This window comes from Salvelinus namaycush, chromosome 23 (genome assembly GCF_016432855.1).
Source record: "Salvelinus namaycush isolate Seneca chromosome 23, SaNama_1.0, whole genome shotgun sequence".
NCBI classification, from domain to species: Eukaryota; Metazoa; Chordata; class Actinopteri; order Salmoniformes; family Salmonidae; genus Salvelinus; species Salvelinus namaycush.
Genome location: NC_052329.1, coordinates 10,275,947 through 10,298,657, shown reverse-complemented (window position 1 = coordinate 10,298,657; position 22,711 = coordinate 10,275,947). Strand labels below are relative to the sequence as shown.

The window sequence follows — 22,711 nt, the reverse complement described above, 5'->3', positions numbered from 1 at the left end:
TCACCCTGTCTCACCCTGTCTGACCCTGTCTCACCGTGGCTGACCCTGTCTCACCGTGGCTGACCCTGTCTCACCGTGTCTCACCCTGTCTCACCGTGTCTGACCCTGTCTCACCTTGTCTCACCCTGTCTCACCCTGTCTCACCGTGTCTGACCCTGTCTCACTGTGTCTCACCCTGTCTCACCATATCTGACCCTGTCTCACCATGTCTCACCCTGTCTCACCATGTCTCACCATGTCTCATTTTGTCTCACCGTGTCTCACCCTGTCCCACCCTGTCTCACCCTGTCTCACCGTGTCTCACCCTGTCTCACTGTGTCTCACCATGTTTCACACTGTCTCACCGTGTCTGACCCTGTCGCACTCTATCTCACCCTATCTGAACTTGTCTCACCGATTCTCACTGTGTCTCACCCTGTCTCACCCTGTCTCACTGTGTCTGACCCTGTCTCACCATGTCTCACCGTGTCTCACCTTATCTTACCCTGTCTCACTGTGTCTCACCTTATCTCACTCTGTCTCGCCGTGTTTCACCCTGTCTCACCCAGTCTCTCCCCTGTGAACTGTATTGATTGATATTTCCCCTCCTCCTCTTCTCTCCTCCCCTCCTCCTCTTCTCTGCCCTCCTATCCTATCCCCTCCCCTCCTCAACACTCCTCCTCTCTCCTCTCCTTTTCTCCCGTCCCCCACTCGCCCCAACTCTCCTCTCCATTCCCCTTCTCTTCTCCTCTCCTCAACCCTTCTCCTCTCCCGTCCTCCTCTCCCCTCCTATCCTTCTCCCTTCCTCTCTTCTCCCGTCCTCCTCTCCCCTCCCTTCCTCTCCTCTCCCGTCCTCCTCTCCCGTCCTCCTCTCCTCTCCCGTCCTCCTCTCTCGTCCTCCTCTCCCCTCCCTCCCTTCCTCTCCTCTCCCGTCCTCCTCTCCCGTCCTCCTCTCCCCTCCCTCTCTTCCTCTCCTCTCCCGTTCTCCTCTCTCTCCCTTCCTCACCTCTCCCGTCCTCCTCTCATCTCTCCCCTCCCTTCCTCTCCTCTCCCGTCCTCCTCTCCTCTCCCGTCCTCCTCGCCCCTCCCTTCCTCTCCTCTCCCCTCCTCTCTCTGTCCAGGTCTGAAGGGCTCTCTCCAGAGGTTGCAGCTGGAATACGTAGACGTGGTCTTTGCAAACCGCCCCGACACCAACACACCCATGGAGGGTGAGTCAGTCTTTTAGCATTCTTCATCGGGGACCGAGCAACCTGTCTAAGTCAGGAGGGCAGTTGGTTGATTAGTCTCATAGCCTGAAATACTACAATTGGATTGGCAGGAAGCAGTAGATGTGTTGCTCTACCAGACTAACAACCAGAGAAGAATCAAGATTTCAGTTTATACTGAGGTTAACTATCTATCTATCTATACAGCATATACAGTTGAAGTCGGAGGTTTACATACACCTTAGCCAAATACATTTAAACTCAGTTTTTCACAATTCCTGACATTTAATCCTAGTAAAAATTCCCTGTCTTAGGTCAGTTAGGATCACCACTTTATTTTAAGAATGTGAAATGTCAGAATAATAGTAGAGAGAATTATTTATTTCAGCTTTAATTTCTTTCATCACATTCCCAGTGGGTCAGAAGTTTACATACACTCAATTAGTATTTGGTAGCATTGCCTTTAAATTGTTTAACTTGGGTCAAACGTTTCGGGTAGCCTTCCACAAGCTTCCCACAATAAGTTGGGTGAATTTTGGCCCATTCCTCCTGACAGAGTAACTGAGAAAGGTTTGTAGGCCTCCATACTCGCACACGCTTTTTTAGTTCTGCCAACACATTTTCTATAGGATTGAGGTCAGGGATTTGTGATGGCCACTCCAATTCCTTGACTTTGTTGTCCTTAAGCCATTTTGCCACAATTTTGGAAGTATGCTTGGGGTCATTGTCCATTTGGAAGACCCATTTGCGACCAAGCTTTAACTTCCTGACTGATGTCTTGAGATGTTGCTTCAATATATCCACATCATTATCCTCCATCATGATGCCATCTATTTTGTGAAGTGCACCAGTCCCTCCTGCAGCAAAGCACCCCCACAACATGATGCTGCCACCCCCGTGCTTCACAGTTGGGATGGTGTTCTTCGGCTTGCAAGCGTACCCCTTTTTCCTCCAAACATAACAATGGTCATTATTGCCAAACAGTTCTATTTTTGTTTCATCAGACCAGAGGACATTTGTCCAAAAAGTACGATCTTTGTCCCCATGTGCAGTTGCAAACCGTAGTCTGGCTTTTATATGGTGGTTTTGGAGCAGTGGCTTCTTCCTTGCTGAGCGGCCTTTCAGGCTATGTCGATATAGGACTCGTTTTAATGTGGATATAGATACTTTTGTACCTGTTTCCTCCAGCATCTTCACAAGGTCGTTTGCTGTTGTTCTGGGATTGATTTGCACTTTTCGCACCAAAGTACATTCATCTCTAGGAGACAGAATGCATATCCTTCCTGAGCGGTATGACGGCTGCGTGGTCCCATGGTGTTTATACTTGCGTACTGTTGTTTGTACAGATGAACGTGGTACCTTCAGGCATTTGGAAATTGCTCCCAAGGATGAACCAGACTTGTGGAGGTCTACTTTTTTTTCTGAGGTCTTGGCTGATTTATTTTGATTTTCCCATGATGTCAAGCAAAGAGGCACTGAGTTTGAAGGTAGGCCTTGAAATACATCCACAGGTACACCTCCAATTGACTCAAATAATGTCAATTAGCCTATCAGAAGCTTCTAACGCCATGACATCATTTTCTGGAATTTTCCAAGCTGTTTAAAGGCACAGTCAATTTAGTGTATGTAAACTTCTGACCCACAGGAATTGTGATACAGTGAATTATAAGTGAAATAATCTGTCTGTAAACAATTGTTGGAAAAATTACTTGTGTTATGCACAAAGTAGATGTCCTAACCGACCTGCCAAAACGATAGTTTGTTAACAAGAAATGTGTGGAGTGGTTGAAAAACGAGTTTTAATGACTCCAACCTAAGTGTATGTAAACTTCCGACTTCAACTGTATATATAAATGTATTTATATATATCAAAGAAATTCAGAAAGTGAATTCCTGGCCTTGACTGTTTGGACTGAAGACGGTTCCTATGGGGACCACTGGGGGCTGGTGGTGGTAGTAAAAAGAATCAGAAACAATGTGCTGTTCCCTGTGGAACTCACTCTCACACAGACACGTCTACAAGCACAATGAACCCATGCACATCTTGAAACATCGAAACAAACAAATGCAAAGTTCTTCAGTCAGTCTTGTTCTTTTGTTAATATTCTTTGGCTTTTACAAAACATTGTTCATAGAGTGAATAAGGAGAAATTGTGAAAAAGCAGAAAGAGGGAGAGAAAGAGAGAGAGAGAGAGAGAGAGAGATGAATGTAGATCAGTCTGTGGTGATGAGAGCGTAAAGCTGTTTAGCCCCTCAGGTCTCATAGTGCTTGTGTTTCATAAAGCTGTCTTTGTCAAGCACATCCTGACCAAGGACTCCCAATAGAAAATGATTCTGACATAACATTCTCCTTTTCACTCCTCCACCTCCCTCCTCTCCCACTCATTTTGTTCTCACTATAGCACCATTGTGTGATGGACCAGCTCCAACTTCTGGTACCCCTTAAAAGCCTAATCAATCTGCCATCTGTTCCCGCCTTAAAGGCTCTGCATGGTCAATCTGGCTTCTGCATTGACCGTGCAGCATTTACGGTGATAAGGCCTCTGCAGAAGTCAGTCATACTCCTTGCGCTTTGAGGAGCAGCCCAGTGCTGTTGAGTAGAGCTGTTGTGAAGAAGGTTATCAAGGAAGTGAGTTTGTGTTTATACAGGACATTCCGCCCCCACCTACCGTCAACCAATCATGTAAATGCGGAGCTATAAGGAGCCCTCCGCATTGTAACAACATTTGGGAGGTGCACAACGATGCATTATGAGCTCTATGTGGTCTCCAGAGGAACCTTCATACAGAGACTCTGACTACATTTTCAGATCAGCCATGAATTGGCTTTCACTCCTTGCAGACAGTGCAGCACGAGAGAGATAGGGAGAGGGAGGGGGAGAGGGAGAGGGAGAGGGAGAGGGAGAGGGAGAGAGAGGGAGGGAGGGAGAGAGAGAGAGAGAGAGAGAGAGAGAGGGGGAGAGAGGGAGAGAGGGAGAGGGAGACCTTGAATTGAGATAGAAAGAGAGGGGGGAGATAGTGAAACAGCTAGAGAGAGAAAAAGTGGGAGAGGGAGAAAGAGATATTTATCTGTTTATTTATTTTCCCTTGTCATTTCTACTTTTAGCACATTGTAACAACACGGTACATAGTTAATAACAACACGGTACAGCGTTAATAACAACACGGTACATAGTTAATAACAACACGGTACAGGGTTAATAACAACACGGTACAGCGTTAATAACAACACGGTACATAGTTAATAACAACACGGTACATAGTTAATAACAACACGGTACAGGGTTAATAACAACACGGTACAGCGTTAATAACAACACGGTACAGCGTTAATAACAACACGGTACAGCGTTAATAACAACACGGTACATAGTTAATAACAACACGGTACAGCGTTAATAACAACACGGTGCAGCGTTAATAACAACACGGTACAGCGTTAATAACAACACGGTACATAGTTAATAACAACACGGTACAGGGTTAATAACAACACGGTACAGCGTTAATAACAACACGGTACAGCGTTAATAACAACACGGTACAGCGTTAATAACAACACGGTACAGCGTTAATAACAACACGGTACAGCGTTAATAACAACACGGTACAGCGTTAATAACAACACGGTACATAGTTAATAACAACACGGTACAGCGTTAATAACAACACGGTGCAGCGTTAATAACAACACGGTACAGCGTTAATAACAACACGGTACATAGTTAATAACAACACGGTACAGCGTTAATAACAACACGGTACAGCGTTAATAACAACACGGTACATAGTTCATAACAACACGGTACAGTGTTCATAACAACACGGTACAGTTTTAATAACACGGTACAGCGTTAATAACAACACGGTACAGTGTTAATAACAACACGGTACAGTTTTAATAACAACACGGTACAGTGTTAATAACAACACGGTACATAGTTAATAACAACACGGTACAGCGTTAATAACAACACGGTACAGCGTTAATAACAACACGGTACATAGTTAATAACAACATGGTACAGTTTTAATAACAACACGGTACAGCGTTAATAACAACATGGTACATAGTTAATAACAACACGGTACAGCGTTAATAACAACACGGTACATAGTTAATAACAACACGGTACAGCGTTAATAACAACACGGTGCATAGTTAATAACAACACGGTACAGCGTTAATAACACGGTACATAGTTAATAACAACACGGTACATAGTTAATAACAACACGGTACAGCGTTAATAACAACACGGTACATAGTTAATAACAACACGGTACATAGTTAATAACAACACGGTACAGCGTTAATAACAACACGGTACATAGTTAATAACAACATGGTACATAGTTAATAACAACACGGTACATAGTTAATAACAACACGGTACAGCGTTAATAACAACACGGTACAGCGTTAATAACAACACGGTACATAGTTAATAACAACACGGTACAGTTTTAATAACAACACGGTACAGCGTTAATAACAACACGGTACAGCGTTAATAACAACACGCTACATAGTTAATAACAACACGGTACATAGTTAATAACAACACGGTACAGCGTTAATAACAACACGGTACAGCGTTAATAACAACACGGTACAGCGTTAATAACAACACGGTATAGCGTTAATAACAACACGGTACAGCGTTAATAACAACACGGTACAGCGTTAATAACAACACGGTACAGCGTTAATAACAACACGGTACATAGTTAATAACAACACGGTACAGTTTTAATAACAACACGGTACATAGTTAATAACAACACGGTACATAGTTAATAACAACACGGTACATAGTTAATAACAACACGGTACATAGTTAATAACAACACGGTACATAGTTAATAACAACACGGTACATAGTTAATAACAACACGGTACAGCGTTAATAAAAACACGGTACAGGGTTAAGAACAACACGGTACAAAGTTAATAACAACACGGTACAGCGTTAATAACAACACGGTACAGCGTTAATAACAACACGGTACATAGTTAATAACAACACGGTACAGCGTTAATAACAACACGGTACAGCGTTAATAAAAACACGGTACAGGGTTAAGAACAACACGGTACAAAGTTAATAACAACACGGTACATAGTTAATAACAACACGGTACAGCATTAATAACAACACGGTACAGCGTTAATAACAACACGGTACATAGTTAATAACAACACGGTACAGCGTTAATAACAACACGGTACATAGTTCATAACAACACGGTACAGTGTTAATAACAACACGGTACAGTTTTAATAACACGGTACAGCGTTAATAACAACACGGTACAGTGTTAATAACAACACGGTACAGTGTTAATAACAACACGGTACAGTTTTAATAACAACACGGTACAGCGTTAATAACAACACGGTACATAGTTAATAACAACACGGTACAGCGTTAATAACAACACGGTACATAGTTAATAACAACACGGTACAGCGTTAATAACAACACGGTACATAGTTAATAACAACACGGTACATAGTTAATAACAACACGGTACATAGTTAATAACAACACGGTACAGCGTTAATAACAACACGGTGCAGCGTTAATAACAACACGGTACATAGTTAATAACAACACGGTACAGTTTTAATAACAACACGGTACAGCGTTAATAACAACACGGTACAGCGTTAATAACAACACGCTACATAGTTAATAACAACACGGTACAGCGTTAATAACAACACGGTACAGCGTTAATAACAACACGGTACAGCGTTAATAACAACACGGTACATAGTTAATAACAACACGGTACAGCGTTAATAACAACACGGTACAGCATTAATAACAACACGGTACAGCGTTAATAACAACACGGTACAGCGTTAATAACAACACGGTACATAGTTAATAACAACACGGTACAGCGTTAATAACAACACGGTACAGCGTTAATAACAACACGGTACATAGTTAATAACAACACGGTACAGTTTTAATAACAACACGGTACAGCGTTAATAACAACACGGTACATAGTTAATAACAACACGGTACATAGTTAATAACAACACGGTACATAGTTAATAACAACACGGTACAGCGTTAATAACAACACGGTACAGCGTTAATAACAACACGGTACAGCGTTAATAACAACACGGTACAGCGTTAATAACAACACGGTACAGTTTTAATAACAACACGGTACAGCATTAATAACAACACGGTACATAGTTAATAACAACACGGTACAGCGTTAATAACAACACGGTACAGCGTTAATAACAACACGGTACAGCGTTAATAACAACACGGTACAGCGTTAATAACAACACGGTACATAGTTAATAACAACACGGTACAGCGTTAATAACAACACGGTACAGTTTTAATAACAACACGGTACAGCGTTAATAACAACACGGTACAGCGTTAATAACAACACGGTACAGCGTTAATAACAACACGGTACAGCGTTAATAACAACACGGTACAGCGTTAATAAAAACACAGTACATAGTTAATAACAACACGGTACAGTGTTAATAACAACACGGTACAGCGTTAATAACAACACGGTACAGCGTTAATAACAACACGGTACAGCGTTAATAACAACACGGTACAGCGTTAATAACAACACGGTACAGCGTTAATAACAACACGGTACAGGGTTAATAACAACACGGTACAGCGTTAATAACAACACGGTACATAGTTAATAACAACACGGTACAGCGTTAATAACAACACGGTACAGCGTTAATAACAACACGGTACATAGTTAATAACAACACGGTACAGCGTTAATAACAACACGGTACAGCGTTAATAACAACACGGTACAGCGTTAATAACAACACGGTACAGCGTTAATAACAACACGGTACATAGTTAATAACAACACGGTACAGCGTTAATAACAACACGGTACAGCGTTAATAACAACACGGTACAGCGTTAATAACAACACGGTACAGCGTCAATAACAACACGGTACAGCGTTAATAACAACACGGTACATAGTTAATAACAACACGGTACATAGTTAATAACAACACGGTACAGGGTTAATAACAACACGGTACAGCGTTAATAACAACACGGTACAGTGTTAATAACAACACGGTACAGCGTTAATAACAACACGGTACAGCGTTAATAACAACACGGTACAGCGTTAATAACAACACGGTACATAGTTAATAACAACACGGTACAGGGTTAATAACAACACGGTACAGCGTTAATAACAACACGGTACAGCGTTAATAACAACACGGTACAGCGTTAATAACAACACGGTACAGCGTTAATAACAACACGGTACATAGTTAATAACAACACGGTACATAGTTAATAACAACACGGTACAGGGTTAATAACAACACGGTACAGCGTTAATAACAACACGGTACAGCGTTAATAACAACACGGTACAGCGTTAATAACAACACGGTACAGGGTTAATAACAACACGGTACAGGGTTAATAACAACACGGTGCAGCGTTAATAACAACACGGTACAGCGTTAATAACAACACGGTACAGCGTTAATAACAACACGGTACATAGTTAATAACAACACGGTACAGTGTTAATAACAACACGGTACATAGTTAATAACAACACGGTACAGGGTTAATAACAACACGGTACATGGTTAATAACAACACGGTGCAGTGTTAATAACAACACGGTACATAGTTAATAACAACACGGTACATAGTTAATAACAACACGGTACAGGGTTAATAACAACACGGTACAGCGTTAATAACAACACGGTACATAGTTAATAACAACACGGTACAGTGTTAATAACAACACGGTACATAGTTAATAACAACACGGTACAGGGTTAATAACAACACGGTACATAGTTAATAACAACACGGTACAGTGTTAATAACAACACGGTACATAGTTAATAACAACACGGTACAGCGTTAATAACAACACGGTACATAGTTAATAACAACACGGTACAGTGTTAATAACAACACGGTACATAGTTAATAACAACACGGTACAGGGTTAATAACAACACGGTACATAGTTAATAACAACACGGTACAGTGTTAATAACAACACGGTACATAGTTAATAACAACACGGTACAGCGTTAATAACAACACGGTACAGGGTTAATAACAACACGGTACAGCGTTAATAACAACACGGTACAGCGTTAATAACAACACGGTACATAGTTAATAACAACACGGTACATAGTTAATAACAACACGGTACAGCGTTAATAACAACACGGTACAGCGTTAATAACAACACGGTACAGCGTTAATAACAACACGGTACAGCGTTAATAACAACACGGTACAGCGTTAATAACAACACGGTACAGCGTCAATAACAACACGGTACAGCGTTAATAACAACACGGTACAGCGTTAATAACAACGCGGTACATAGTTAATAACAACACGGTACATAGTTAATAACAACACGGTACAGCGTTAATAACAACACGGTACAGGGTTAATAACAACACGGTACAGTGTTAATAACAACACGGTACAGTTTTAATAACAACACGGTACAGCGTTAATAACAACACGGTACAGCGTTAATAACAACACGGTACAGCGTTAATAACAACACGGTACATAGTTCATAACAACACGGTACAGCGTTAATAACAACACGGTACAGCGTTAATAACAACACGGTACAGCGTTAATAACAACACGGTACATAGTTAATAACAACACGGTACAGCGTCAATAACAACACGGTACAGCGTTAATAACAACACGGTACATAGTTAATAACAACACGGTACATAGTTAATAACAACGCGGTACATAGTTAATAACAACACGGTACATAGTTAATAACAACACGGTACAGCGTTAATAACAACACGGTACAGTTTTAATAACAACACGGTACAGCGTTAATAACAACACGGTACAGTGTTAATAACAACACGGTACAGCGTTAATAACAACACGGTACAGCGTTAATAACAACACGGTATAGCGTTAATAACAACACGGTACATAGTTAATAACAACACGGTACATAGTTAATAACAACACGGTATAGCGTTAATAACAACACGGTACAGCGTTAATAACAACACGGTACAGCGTTAATAAAAACACGGTACAGGGTTAAGAACAACGCGGTACAAAGTTAATAACAACGCGGTACATAGTTAATAACAACACGGTACATAGTTAATAACAACACGGTACATAGTTAATAACAACACGGTACATAGTTAATAACAACACGGTACATAGTTAATAACAACACGGTACAGCGTTAATAACAACACGGTACATAGTTAATAACAACACGGTACATAGTTAATAACAACACGGTACATAGTTAATAACAACACGGTACATAGTTAATAACAACACGGTACAGCGTTAATAATATAACATTTCAAACAGCTTTCTCTTGTGTTTAATGTTAAATGTTAATTTGTGAATGCTTATTTCACTTGCTTTGACAATGTAAACATTATTTTCCATGCCAACAAAGCCCCTTTGAATGTAATTGAGAGAAAGAGAGAGAGAGAGAGAGAGAGAGAGAGAGAGAGAGAGAGAGATGCACAATGGTATTTACTGAGCTCTGTGTGAGTTGCATGAACCTGCGGATGTTAATTACTGGTGTGTGTGTGTTCTTGTACCACAATTAAAGAAAAGCGAGCGGCAGAAATAGAATACAATGAGGAGTTGGATCTTTGCCCCTCTTCTGACCCATTGCCGTTTTCTTTAGTTAGATCACATTTGATTTATTTTACTCAACCTGTCTTTCCTTCTCTCTGTCTCTCTTCATTACATCATCTCTTTTAGTGTTTTTTATCTTGGTGAGCATCAGTTGTCCGTGTCGCTGAGCCCACAGTGACAGTCGTTTAGCTCTCCTGTTTGGTACAAATCAGTCAATGATTGACAAGGCTGTAATTTGCCCATGGTGAGTTTTGGAAGTTTAAATTCGCTAACCAGGAGTGTACTTTCTCTCATCATTCCCCGTCCCCTAAACCTGGTCCTGCTAGGTACCAGCTACACAGGGATGAGAACAATAACAGATGTCAACTAAGGCTCCCTTCATAGTGCTGTGTAGCTCAGATGCTAGTGTTGGAACTAATTGCTTCATTAATAATGTACTGGTGGTTTGCAGCACATTATAACTTTAGCCTGTCCCTAGTCATTAGTGGGCTCATTAGAGAAGTGAGAAGGAATGTATTGTCAGCAGGAGAGAGAGAGAGAGGGCTCCGGGGACGGGTTGGTGGCCTTCAAGTGTAGTTGGGTCATTGTCAGTCCAGGAGTACAACCCAGGCCGGAAGACTACAGTGTCCCCTGGTGATGTGTATATATATATATATATACAGTACCAGTCAAAAGTTTGGACAAACCTACACATTCAAGGGTTTTTCTTTATTTTTACTATTTTCTACATTGTAGAATAACAGTGAAGACGTCAAAACTATGAAATAACACATACGGAATCATGAAGTTCATTTGTGGAATTTCTTTCCTTAATGCGTTTGAGCCAATCAGTTGTGTTATGACAAGGTAGGGGTGGTATACAGAAGATAGCCCTATTTGGTAAAAGACCAAGTCCATATTATGGCAAGAACAGGTCAAATAAGCAAAGAGAAACGACAGTCCATCATTACTTTATTAAGACATGAAGGTCAGTCAATACAGAACATTTCAAGAACTTTGAAAGTTTCTTCAAGTGCAGTCGCAAAAACCATCGGGAGCCATGATGAAACTGGCTCTCATGAGGAGCGCCAAAGGAAAGGAAGACCCAGAGTTACCTCTGCTGCAGAGGATAAGATCATTAGAGTTACCAGCCTCAGAAATTGCAGACCAAATAAATGCTTCACAGAGTTCAAGTAACAGACACATTTCAACATCAATTGTTCAGAGGTGACTATGTGAATCAGGCCTTCATGGTCGAATTGCTGCAAAGAAACCACTACTAAAGGACACTAATAAGAAGAAGAGACTTGCTTGGGCCAAGAAACATGAGCAATAGACATTAGACCAGTGGAAATCTGTCCTTTGGTCTGATGAGTGCAAATTTGACATTTTTGGTTCCAACCTCCGTGTCTTTGTGAGACACAGAGTACTGTAAGTGAACGGATGATTTCCGCATGTGTGGTTCCCACCGTGAAGCATGGAGGAGGAGGTGTGATGGTGTGGGGGTGCTTTGCTGGTGACACTGTCAGTGATATCTAGTGTGTCTGCAGGGATCTCCAAAGTCCTTCACACACATGCATCTAATGAGCTGATGGATTGATCAATGATTTGATTGATTGAATGTTGGTTGATTGCTGTCCTTATCTCCTCAGAGATTGTGAGAGCCATGACTTATGTGATCAACCAGGGGATGTCCATGTACTGGGGGACTTCTCGATGGACAGCCATGGAGATCATGGTGAGTTAACCCTATGAACTTTGACCCCTAACCCCTGACCCTTAACCATGTACCGGGGGGACGTTTAGATGGACAGCCATGGAGATCATGGTAAGTGTCAAAACATCTCTACGACCCTCACACAACCTTCACTCAACCTGTGGAAAACTCTCATTACAAATCATGCTCATACAGCAAGTCTACACGGAACGTTCACAGACCGTCTGCACCTTTGTTCTCAGACAGTTTTTCATCAGCTTTCATTGTGTTTGTGAGCCCTCAAATGATGTCATCTGTCTATACCAGGGGGGTCAAACATACGGTCTACACCAGGGGGGTCAAGCATACAGTCTACACTAGGGGGGTCAATCATACGGTCTACACCAGGAGGGTCAAGCATACAGTCTACACTAGGGGGGTCAATCATACGGTCTACACCAGGGGGGTCAAGCATACAGTCTACACTTGGGCGGTCAATCATACGGTCTACACCAGGGGGGTCAAATATACGGTCTACACCAGGGGGGTCAAGCATACAGTCTACACTAGGGGGGTCAATCATACGGTCTACACCAGGGGGGTCAAATATACGGTCTACACCAGGGGGGTCAAGCATACAGTCTACAATAGGGGGGTCAATCATACGGTCTACACCAGGGGGGTCAAATATACGGTCTACACCAGGGGGGTCAAGCATACAGTCTACACTAGGGGGGTCAATCATACGGTCTACACCAGGGGGGTCAAATATACGGTCTACACCAGGGGGGTCAAGCATACAGTCTACACCAGGGGGGTCAAGCATACAGTCTACACTAGGGGGGTCAATCATACGGTCTACACCAGGGGGGTCAAATATACGGTCTACACCAGGGGGGTCAAGCATACAGTCTACAATAGGGGGGTCAATCATACGGTCTACACCAGGGGGGTCAAATATACGGTCTACACCAGGGGGGTCAAGCATACAGTCTACACTAGGGGGGTCAATCATACGGTCTACACCAGGGGGGTCAATCATACGGTCTACACCAGGGGGGTCAAATATACGGTCTATACCAGGGGGGTCAAACATACAGTCTACACCAGGGGGGTCAATCATACTGTCTACACCAGGGGGGTCAATCATACGGTCTACACCAGGGGGGTCAATCATACGGTCTACACCAGGGGGGTCAAAGATACGGTCTACACCAGGGGGGTCAAGCATACGGTCTACACCAGGGGGGTCAAGCATACAGTCTACACTAGGGGGGTCAATCATACGGTCTACACCAGGGGGGTCAAATATACGGTCTACACCAGGGGGGTCAAGCATACAGTCTACACTAGGGGGGTCAATCATACGGTCTACACCAGGGGGGTCAATCATACGGTCTACACCAGGGGGGTCAAATATACGGTCTATACCAGGGGGGTCAAACATACAGTCTACACTAGGGGGGTCAATCATACTGTCTACACCAGGGGGGTCAATCATACGGTCTACACCAGGGGGGTCAATCATACGGTCTACACCAGGGGGGTCAAGCATACGGTCTACACCAGGGGGGTCAAGCATACGGTCTACACCAGGGGGGTCAAGCATACAGTCTACACTAGGGTGGTCAATCATACGGTCTACACCAGGGGGGTCAAATATACGGTCTACACCAGGGGGGTCAAGCATACAGTCTACACTAGGGGGGTCAATCATACGGTCTACACCAGGGGGGTCAAATATACGGTCTACACCAGGGGGGTCAAGCATACAGTCTACAATAGGGGGGTCAATCATACGGTCTACACCAGGGGGGTCAAATATACGGTCTACACCAGGGGGGTCAAGCATACAGTCTACACTAGGGGGGTCAATCATACGGTCTACACCAGGGGGGTCAATCATACGGTCTACACCAGGGGGGTCAAATATACGGTCTATACCAGGGGGGTCAAACATAGTCTACACTAGGGGGGTCAATCATACTGTCTACACCAGGGGGGTCAATCATACGGTCTACACCAGGGGGGTCAATCATACGGTCTACACCAGGGGGGTCAAAGATACGGTCTACACCAGGGGGTCAAACATACGTTCCACACCAGGGGGTCAAAGATACGGTCCACACCAGGGGGGTCAAAGATACGGTCTACACTAGGGGGGTCAAAGATACGTTCCACACCAGGGGGGTCAAAGATACGGTCTACACCAGGGGGGTCAAAGATACGTTCCACACCAGGAGGGTCAAACATACGGTCTACACCAGGGGGGTCAAGCATACAGTCTACACTAGGGGGGTCAATCATACGGTCTACACCAGGGGGGTCAAATATACGGTCTACACCAGGGGGGTCAAACATACAGTCTACACTAGGTGGGTCAATCATACAGTCTACACCAGGGGGGTCAAACATACGGTCTACATCAGGGGGGTCAAACATACGGTCTATACCAGGGAGGTCAAAGATACGGTCTACACCAGGGGGTCAAACATACGTTCCACACCAGGGGGTCAAAGATACGGTCCACACCAGGGGGGTCAAAGATACGGTCTACACCAGGGGGGTCAAAGATACGTTCCACACCAGGGGGGTCAAAGATACGGTCTACACCAGGGGGGGTCAAAGATACGTTCCACACCAGGAGGGTCAAACATACGGTCTACACCAGGGGGGTCAAGCATACAGTCTACACTAGGGGGGTCAATCATACGGTCTACACCAGGGGGGTCAAATATACGGTCTACACCAGGGGGGTCAAACATACAGTCTACACTAGGTGGGTCAATCATACAGTCTACACCAGGGGGGTCAAACATACGGTCTACATCAGGGGGGTCAAACATACGGTCTATACCAGGGGGGTCAAACATACGGTCTACATCAGGGGGGTCAAACATACAGTCTATACCAGGGGGGTCAAACATACGGTCTACACCAGGGGGGTCAAACATACGGTTTACACAAACATGGAGAGAGAGAGAGAGCGAGAGATGGGGGAGAGAGATAAATGCCTGTTTATGTCCTGGCTGATTTGGAGGAGAAGGGGAGAGAGATAGAGGCCTGTTTATGTCCTGGCTGATTTGGAGGAGAAGGGGAGAGAGATAGAGGCCTGTTTATGTCCTGGCTGATTTGGAGGAGAAGGGGGAGGATCGGGGAGGTGTTGGGTAACTACATTTCCTGAAGCCTGACAATGACTGATTGCTAAAGCATCCTCAGGCTTCCCTATAGGCAACAACCTCTCCTCCTTTTCCTCTCGTTCTCCCTCAGTCTGTGTTAAGTGCTGTACATGGTGCTGTGTTGATTGTGATTAGGGTGAATTTGAAAAGATTGTTTTGTAGTGTAGCAGCCCAGATGAAAGCACTATAATTTAGATTGTATCTATAATGCAGGGGTATACACAAGGTTTCCGGGCTTGTGGCACAGCTGCATGTAGCAGATAAATATGGTTTTGCTAATGTTTAAGAAGGCAATGAGTTCTTTGTAAACATACTTAAGGAAACATAGATATGCGAGGCAGGTGAGTCAGTGTGTGGAATATAGACTCAGCTAAATGAGCTGCATTCAGTATATCAATGTGTGTAATCTTCTTAAGGTTTGCATAGCATTGTGAATTCTGATTAGTATCCCTCTCCTCATCTCTTTCCCACATTCACTCCCTCTCACCTGCCTCTCCATCCTCCCCTCTCTCTCGCTCTCTCTATCCCTCCACCTCTCTTTCTTTTCCCCTGCTCCCCCCCCCCCCCCCCTCTCTATCTCTCTATATATAGGAGGCGTACTCTGTGGCCAGACAGTTTAACCTGATCCCTCCGGTGTGTGAGCAGGCTGAGTACCATCTCTTCCAGAGGGAGAAGGTGGAGGTCCAGCTTCCAGAACTCTACCACAAGATAGGCATGTGTCAATCATCCAGGCTGGCCACACCCCTTCCCTCGTCTGCTGGGCGGTTCTCACACACACACACACACACACACACACACACACACACACACACACACACACACACACACACACACACACACACACACACACACACACACACACACAACCTCACATCTACTGCTGGGTTGTAATCAGTGGATACATCCATAATCAATTCTTACGTGATTGTCGATGATTGTAATAAAGTGATATGATAACGTTCTCCTGAGAACACTCCCCTAACATCTGCTGTGGTTCAGACTGGGGATTTCATGAGCGTCTGTTTGGTGTCTGACTGACTGACTGTGTTAGAGATCTCACAGTTATCTGTCACTCACTCCCTCACTGTTCCCACATTCCCTCTGGTCTCCATGGTGACAGGTGTTGGGGCGATGACGTGGTCTCCGCTGGCCTGTGGCATCATCACGGGGAAGTACCAGAACGGCATCCCAGAAACCTCCAGGGCATCCATGAAGGTAAACTCTGTATCCACTCAACAAGCTTTCACGGTCTCTAGCACTGGGATTGAACAACCGTCCACAACACCTTAGCAAACCGCAAGCCTACTTGATGGTAATAGCACTCAACGTTGCCCTTAGTGGATGTTTTTTTAAGTCATCTCCCGACTTCCTGGGTACCTGGACGGACGTTTAATTTTGCCTTGGATCTTGAGCGACCTGGCGGATCCAGTGTCATCCACTGATCTATCTGCACTGATCTATCTGCTGGAACTGGATAGGGGAAGCCAATATGGTGGAAATCTTCCTCTCCGTTCCTCTTCTCATCTCCCTCTCTCCTTTCTCACTTTTTACATCCCCTCTTTCTCTACCTCCCTCATTCTCTCTCCCTATCTCTCCCTCTTCTCTATCTCTCTCCCTCCCTCTCTTTCTCTCTCCCTAACTCTTCCTCTCTCTCTTTCCCTCTCTCTCTCCTCCCTCTTTCCCTTTCTCTCTCTCCCTCCCTTTCCCTCTCTCTCTCTGTCCCTCTCTCCCTCCCTCTTTCCCCCTCTCTTTCTCTCTCTCCCGCCCTCTCTTTCTCTCTCCCTCTCCTCTCTTTCCCTCATCTTTTCTCTCTCTCTCTCTCTGCAGTCGTACCAGTGGTTAAAGGAGAAGATAGTGAGTGAGGATGGGAGGAAACAGCAGGCTAAGCTGAAGGAGCTGGGACACATCGCTGAGAAGCTGGGCTGTACTCTCCCACAACTGGCCGTGGGTGAGAGAGAGGAGTACGGGCGTGCAATCACACACATGCACACTACGTTGTTCCAGTACTTAAGTATTAATGATGGTAGAGCGCCACCTAGTGGATGTCAGCAGTACATTCCCATGTAAATGTATGTAGTTCTGTCCTTGAGCTGTTCTTGTCTATTGATGTTCTGTACTATGTCATGTTTCATGTTTTGTGTGGAACCCAGGAAGAGTAGCTGCTGCTTTTGCAACAGTTAATGGGATCCTAATAAAATACCAATTACCAAATGAGGAATGCCATTATTGTCACACTAGATTAAACAACCCATAAATGTCCCCCCGCTCTCTCCTTTCCTCCCTCCTTCCTTCTCTCCTTCCCTAGCCTGGTGTTTGAGGAACGAAGGGGTGAGCTCAGTCCTCCTGGGATCCTCCAGTCCAGAGCAGCTAACAGAGAACCTGGGTTCCATACAGGTAAACATCACAGGAGGTGGTAATGACTGGAGTGGAATCATTGGAATGGTATCAAATACATCAAACACGTGGTTTCCATGGTTTCCAGGTGTTTGATGCCGTTCCATTTGCTCCGTTCCAGACATTATTATGAGCCGTTCTCCCCTCAGCAGCCTCCTATTGTAAACACACACACACACACACACATACACACATTTTTGGGGAGTGAAAATGTATTCCCATTCAAATTCCTATTTACCCTAACCCTAAACCTAACCCAAACCTTAACCTAACCCTAAACCTAACCCAAACCTAACCCTAACCCAAACCTTAACCTAATCCTAAACCTAACCCAAATCTTAACCTAACCCAAACCCAAACCTTAACCTAACCCAAACCTTAACCTAAACCCTAAACCTAACCCAAATCTTAACCTAACCCAAACCTTAACCTAACCCTAAACCTAACCCAAACCTTAACCTAACTCTAAACCTAACTCCTAAACCTAACCTTAAAATCAAATCAAAATGTTATTTGTCACATGCGCCGAATACAACAGGTGTAGTAGACATTACAGTGAAATTTACTTACAAGCCCTTAACCAACAATGCAGTTTTAAGAAAAAAATATATAATTAAAGAGCAGCAGTAAAATAACAATAGCGAGGCTATATACACCGGTACACCGGTACCGGTACAGAGTCAATGTGTGGGGGCACCGGTTAGTCGAGGTAATTGAGGTAATATATACATGTAAGTAGAGTTATAGTGACTATGCAAAGATAATAAACAGAGAGTACCAGCAGCGTAAAATACCTTAAATCTAACCCTAACCTTAAATTTACCCCTGACTTTAAATCTAACCCTAAATCTAACCCTGACCTTAAATCTAACCTTAACCTAACCCAAAACCTACCCTTTAATCTAACCCTGACCTTAAATCTAACCTTAAATCTAACCCTGACCTTAAATCTAACCTTAACCTAACTCTAAACCTTACCTTAAATCTAACCCTGACCTTAAATCTAACCTTAACCTAACTCTAAACCTAACCTTAAATCTAACCCTGACCTTAAATCTAACCCTGACTTTAAATCTACCTCTAACCTTAAATCTAACCCTGACCTTAAATCTAACCCTAACTCCTAAAGCTAACCTTAAATCTAACCCTGACCGTAACTAAGACCTCCCGGGTGGCGCAGTGGTCTAGGGCACTGCATCGCAGTGCTAGCTGCGCCACCAGAGTCTCTGGGTTCGCTCCCAGGCTGGGCTGGGTTCGCGCCCAGGCTCTGTCGCAGCCGGCCGCAACCGGGAGGTCCGTGGGGCGACGCACAATTGGCATAGCGTCGTCCGGGTTAGGGAGGGTTTGGCCGGTAGGGATATCCTTGTCTCAGTATGTAAAAAATGTAATAAAATGTATGCACTCTACTGTAAGTCGCTCTGGATAAGAGCGTCTGCTAAATGACTAAAATGTCAATTTAAACCTAACCCTAATCTTAAAGGGAAACTTCACCGCTACACTGTTTTTCCATTACATGGTTAGGGTGTTTCAGAAATAATTCATTTTCACACCGGGAGAGTTCAACCAATGACATCATTGGTTGATTGAGCCTGTTGTCTAATGTAAAAATGAACGGGGTCATGTTTTGTAGCAATTATCATGGCCTTTGTGTTTCGCTGATTGCACGAGTTGATATGGTTGTCCTTGCTCAATAGAGCCACTGTGCTTGTCTCAATGATGTTTCTGTCTGCCACGACATTGCAGGGTATCTAGGTTGACTCATTTTCCCTGGCTTTGTAAAGACTACAGCCTGATGGGAGCCGTAATTCCTTGTTCCCACCCTCGAAGGCAGGCTTTTCAAAATGCTGGCGGTACTAGTTTACAGGTTCACAGGAGCTCTGTTACCATTCACTGTCTGTCCGAGACTGCTCAATAATTAGCTACTATGGATGCTTCTGATGATTGAGTGTATGTAAACTTCTGACCCACTGGGAATGTGATTAAAGAAATAAAAGCTGAAATAAATCATTATCTCTACTATTATTCTGACATTTCACATTCTTAAAATAAAGTGGTGATCCTAACTGACCTAAAACAGGGAATTTTTACTCTGATTAAATGTCAGGAATTGTGAAGAACTGAGTTTAAATGTATTTGGCTAAGGTGTATGTAAACTTCTGACTTCAACTGTAGCTAGTTAGCTGAGGTAACGTTAGCTACATTACCTCAGCTTGACTTGTTTTCTGCTGCGTTGATGTTGACTGATCGGATAAGCTCCCTCTTTGAAGTGAAGGGGAACATCGATAGAGTAGCATCCCTTTTCAACGTTCGACGACATGGCAAACCCATCAATTGAGACTTCAGTTCCGTTTCAAAAGTCCTCGGGCTGAAAGTGCTGGCTACAGACATTTTGATATTTCTCACACCTCCATGGAGTGGTCCTCCATGTCCTGAAATCACTATGAATTCTGGATATTGTGGTTTGCTTACAACCAGGCAATGTAGCTGGCCCGTTTCAACCGGTGAGATGCATAAACGCTCCTAAATGTATTTTTTATGACACATATGTTATGTTGATAACATTTTATGGATATATATATAGTGAAATCAAGCAGTGGTGAAATTTCCCTTTAACCCTAAACCTAACCCTTAAAGGTGCAATATGCAGGAATCTCTCTGCCATTTCCTGGTTGCTAAAATTCTAATAGTTTGCCTAATTTCAGTTTATGTGACAAAACAAGCACTCAGAGTGTAGAGAATCATTGTACCTTCCAAACTGCTGTGAAATATTGTATTGTATTTTCAGCTATTTGAAGCTGGTGTACAAAACCGAAAGTAAAAATCGCAAAAATAAAACTTAAGAACTGGAAGCACAGAAATATCAGACATAGAACAGATCTACTGCTTCTTAGACTTGTTTTCAATGAGAATGAAAGATCTATAACTCATTTTTCTAATTTTAACTAATTCAGGACATGGAAAAAGTCCTGTCCTTTAAAACAATGTCTTGTTTTCCTACTTTGTCAGGATATTATGGTCCTGATAATGTTGGAAAACATGTGTACACACACACGTACACTCACACACGTTCTGCTATTTTCCACAGTTCCTTCCAAAAATGACGTCTCATGTGGTGTCGGACATCGATCGCATACTGGGGAACAAGCCGTACATTAAGAAAGAGTATCGCTCCTAGACACCCAGGAGGAAGCAGAACCACTACTGTACAACCACTGTGGATCCAGTTCCACCAACCACCTGGGCTCAGCCTCCATGGGGTTTCAGCTCAGTCTAATCCAGCCCAGTTGCGGCCTGCTCAGCTCAGCCCCAGCCTTCTTAGCCCAGTGTAACCAAGCTCAGTTCAGCCTAACCCTGCTAACCCTCTGCCTAGACCAGCTTTCAGCTCAGCTTACTCTATCAGTAGATTCTCTGACTCCTGAGTGTATTAACCATGTAGATGCATGCTTCCCCTCTCTGGTGTGCCTGGACTTTCTCTTCATAAGCACAAACTCCTCTCTCCAGCCAGTCTACTGTATTTGACACTTGTTTGACCTTGCAACGTAGAGCACCCTGGGACATTGAGTTTCAGTGACAGGGGTTTGTTCTGTCTGCGAGGGGTAGACTGTGCATGTTGTCGTCCCCCTCTGGTCGTATGAGGAACTGCTATGGAATATCTTTAATAGATTCTCAGCGAGAGAGATATGGAAAATCTCAATTGCACACTCCTTGCATGCTGTCTCCTCGCCTCCTTCTCAAAACCCATTGGTGGAGAAGATCAGAAGGGAGGGACCTCTGGGTTTCTCATCCAATAGGTTTTGAGGAGGCGGCAAAGAGTATGCAATTGAGATTTTCCCCTTGACTTCCTCTCTCCTCACCTCTTTCTCAAAATCGATTGGAGGGGAAGGTCTTAGGGGAGCAAACTGACTTTCTCATCCAATTGGTTTTGAGAAGGAGGCGAGGAGAGGATGCGAGGAGTCAAGAAAAGGCAACTGAGACTCCCAGTGACACCTGAGTGGGCAGGTGGTCTCCTGTGCTGTACTGTGTACTGTCTGTTTGCAGCCATAGAGGATACTCCTGCCTCTGAAATGAACCTGCATCGTTGATTGCTGATGTGAATCAGGGATAGCACAAGCAACTCTGTGACACCACCTCCCACCAGACCAATGTTACCTGCTAGTTTCAGTGATAATGCGAAAGTTAGGTGAAGTATTTAGAGAAATTATAAAAGGTATATATTTATTCTATAATAGTATGTGAAAATACATTTCTTCTGCGTGTTTAAATGTTTTGTCTTTCAAGGGTGTATCTATTAAACATTATGTGGAAAACCTTGTAACATAAACAGACCTCAAGCCCCCTTTTTTGCAGATTAAAATAAAGCATTCTCAAAATAATCTATGAATATTGTGTAAATAGTTTTCCACTGTTTCTCCTCTGTCAGCAGCACCATGCATCCATGGCTGTTTGGGCCTGATACCAGTCCTCCTCCGCCCCTGGGTTTTACCCATTTAGCTTAGGCTACTTTTCTTTAAAATAAACACAAAGTGGATTTAACATTTTATAAATAACTCATTATGGAAGGAATGAACAATGACTTGCTTGGCAG

At 43.7% G+C, this 22,711-nt stretch overlaps 1 protein-coding gene across 1 annotated transcript in view; it reads left to right on the top strand.

Annotated features, from left to right (window-relative positions):
• LOC120018067 (voltage-gated potassium channel subunit beta-1-like) overlaps positions 1 to 22,485 on the top strand; it is a 27,278-nt gene extending 4,793 nt beyond the window's left edge. The window contains exons 5-11 of the mRNA XM_038961030.1: positions 1,101 to 1,187; positions 12,510 to 12,595; positions 16,324 to 16,444; positions 16,853 to 16,947; positions 17,560 to 17,680; positions 18,038 to 18,126; positions 21,212 to 22,485. Of these exons, the coding sequence (XP_038816958.1) occupies positions 1,101 to 1,187; positions 12,510 to 12,595; positions 16,324 to 16,444; positions 16,853 to 16,947; positions 17,560 to 17,680; positions 18,038 to 18,126; positions 21,212 to 21,301 (689 nt within the window). The 3' untranslated portion in view covers positions 21,302 to 22,485. The remainder of the gene's footprint in view (positions 1 to 1,100; positions 1,188 to 12,509; positions 12,596 to 16,323; positions 16,445 to 16,852; positions 16,948 to 17,559; positions 17,681 to 18,037; positions 18,127 to 21,211) is intronic.
• The last annotated feature ends 226 nt before the right edge of the window (positions 22,486 to 22,711 follow it).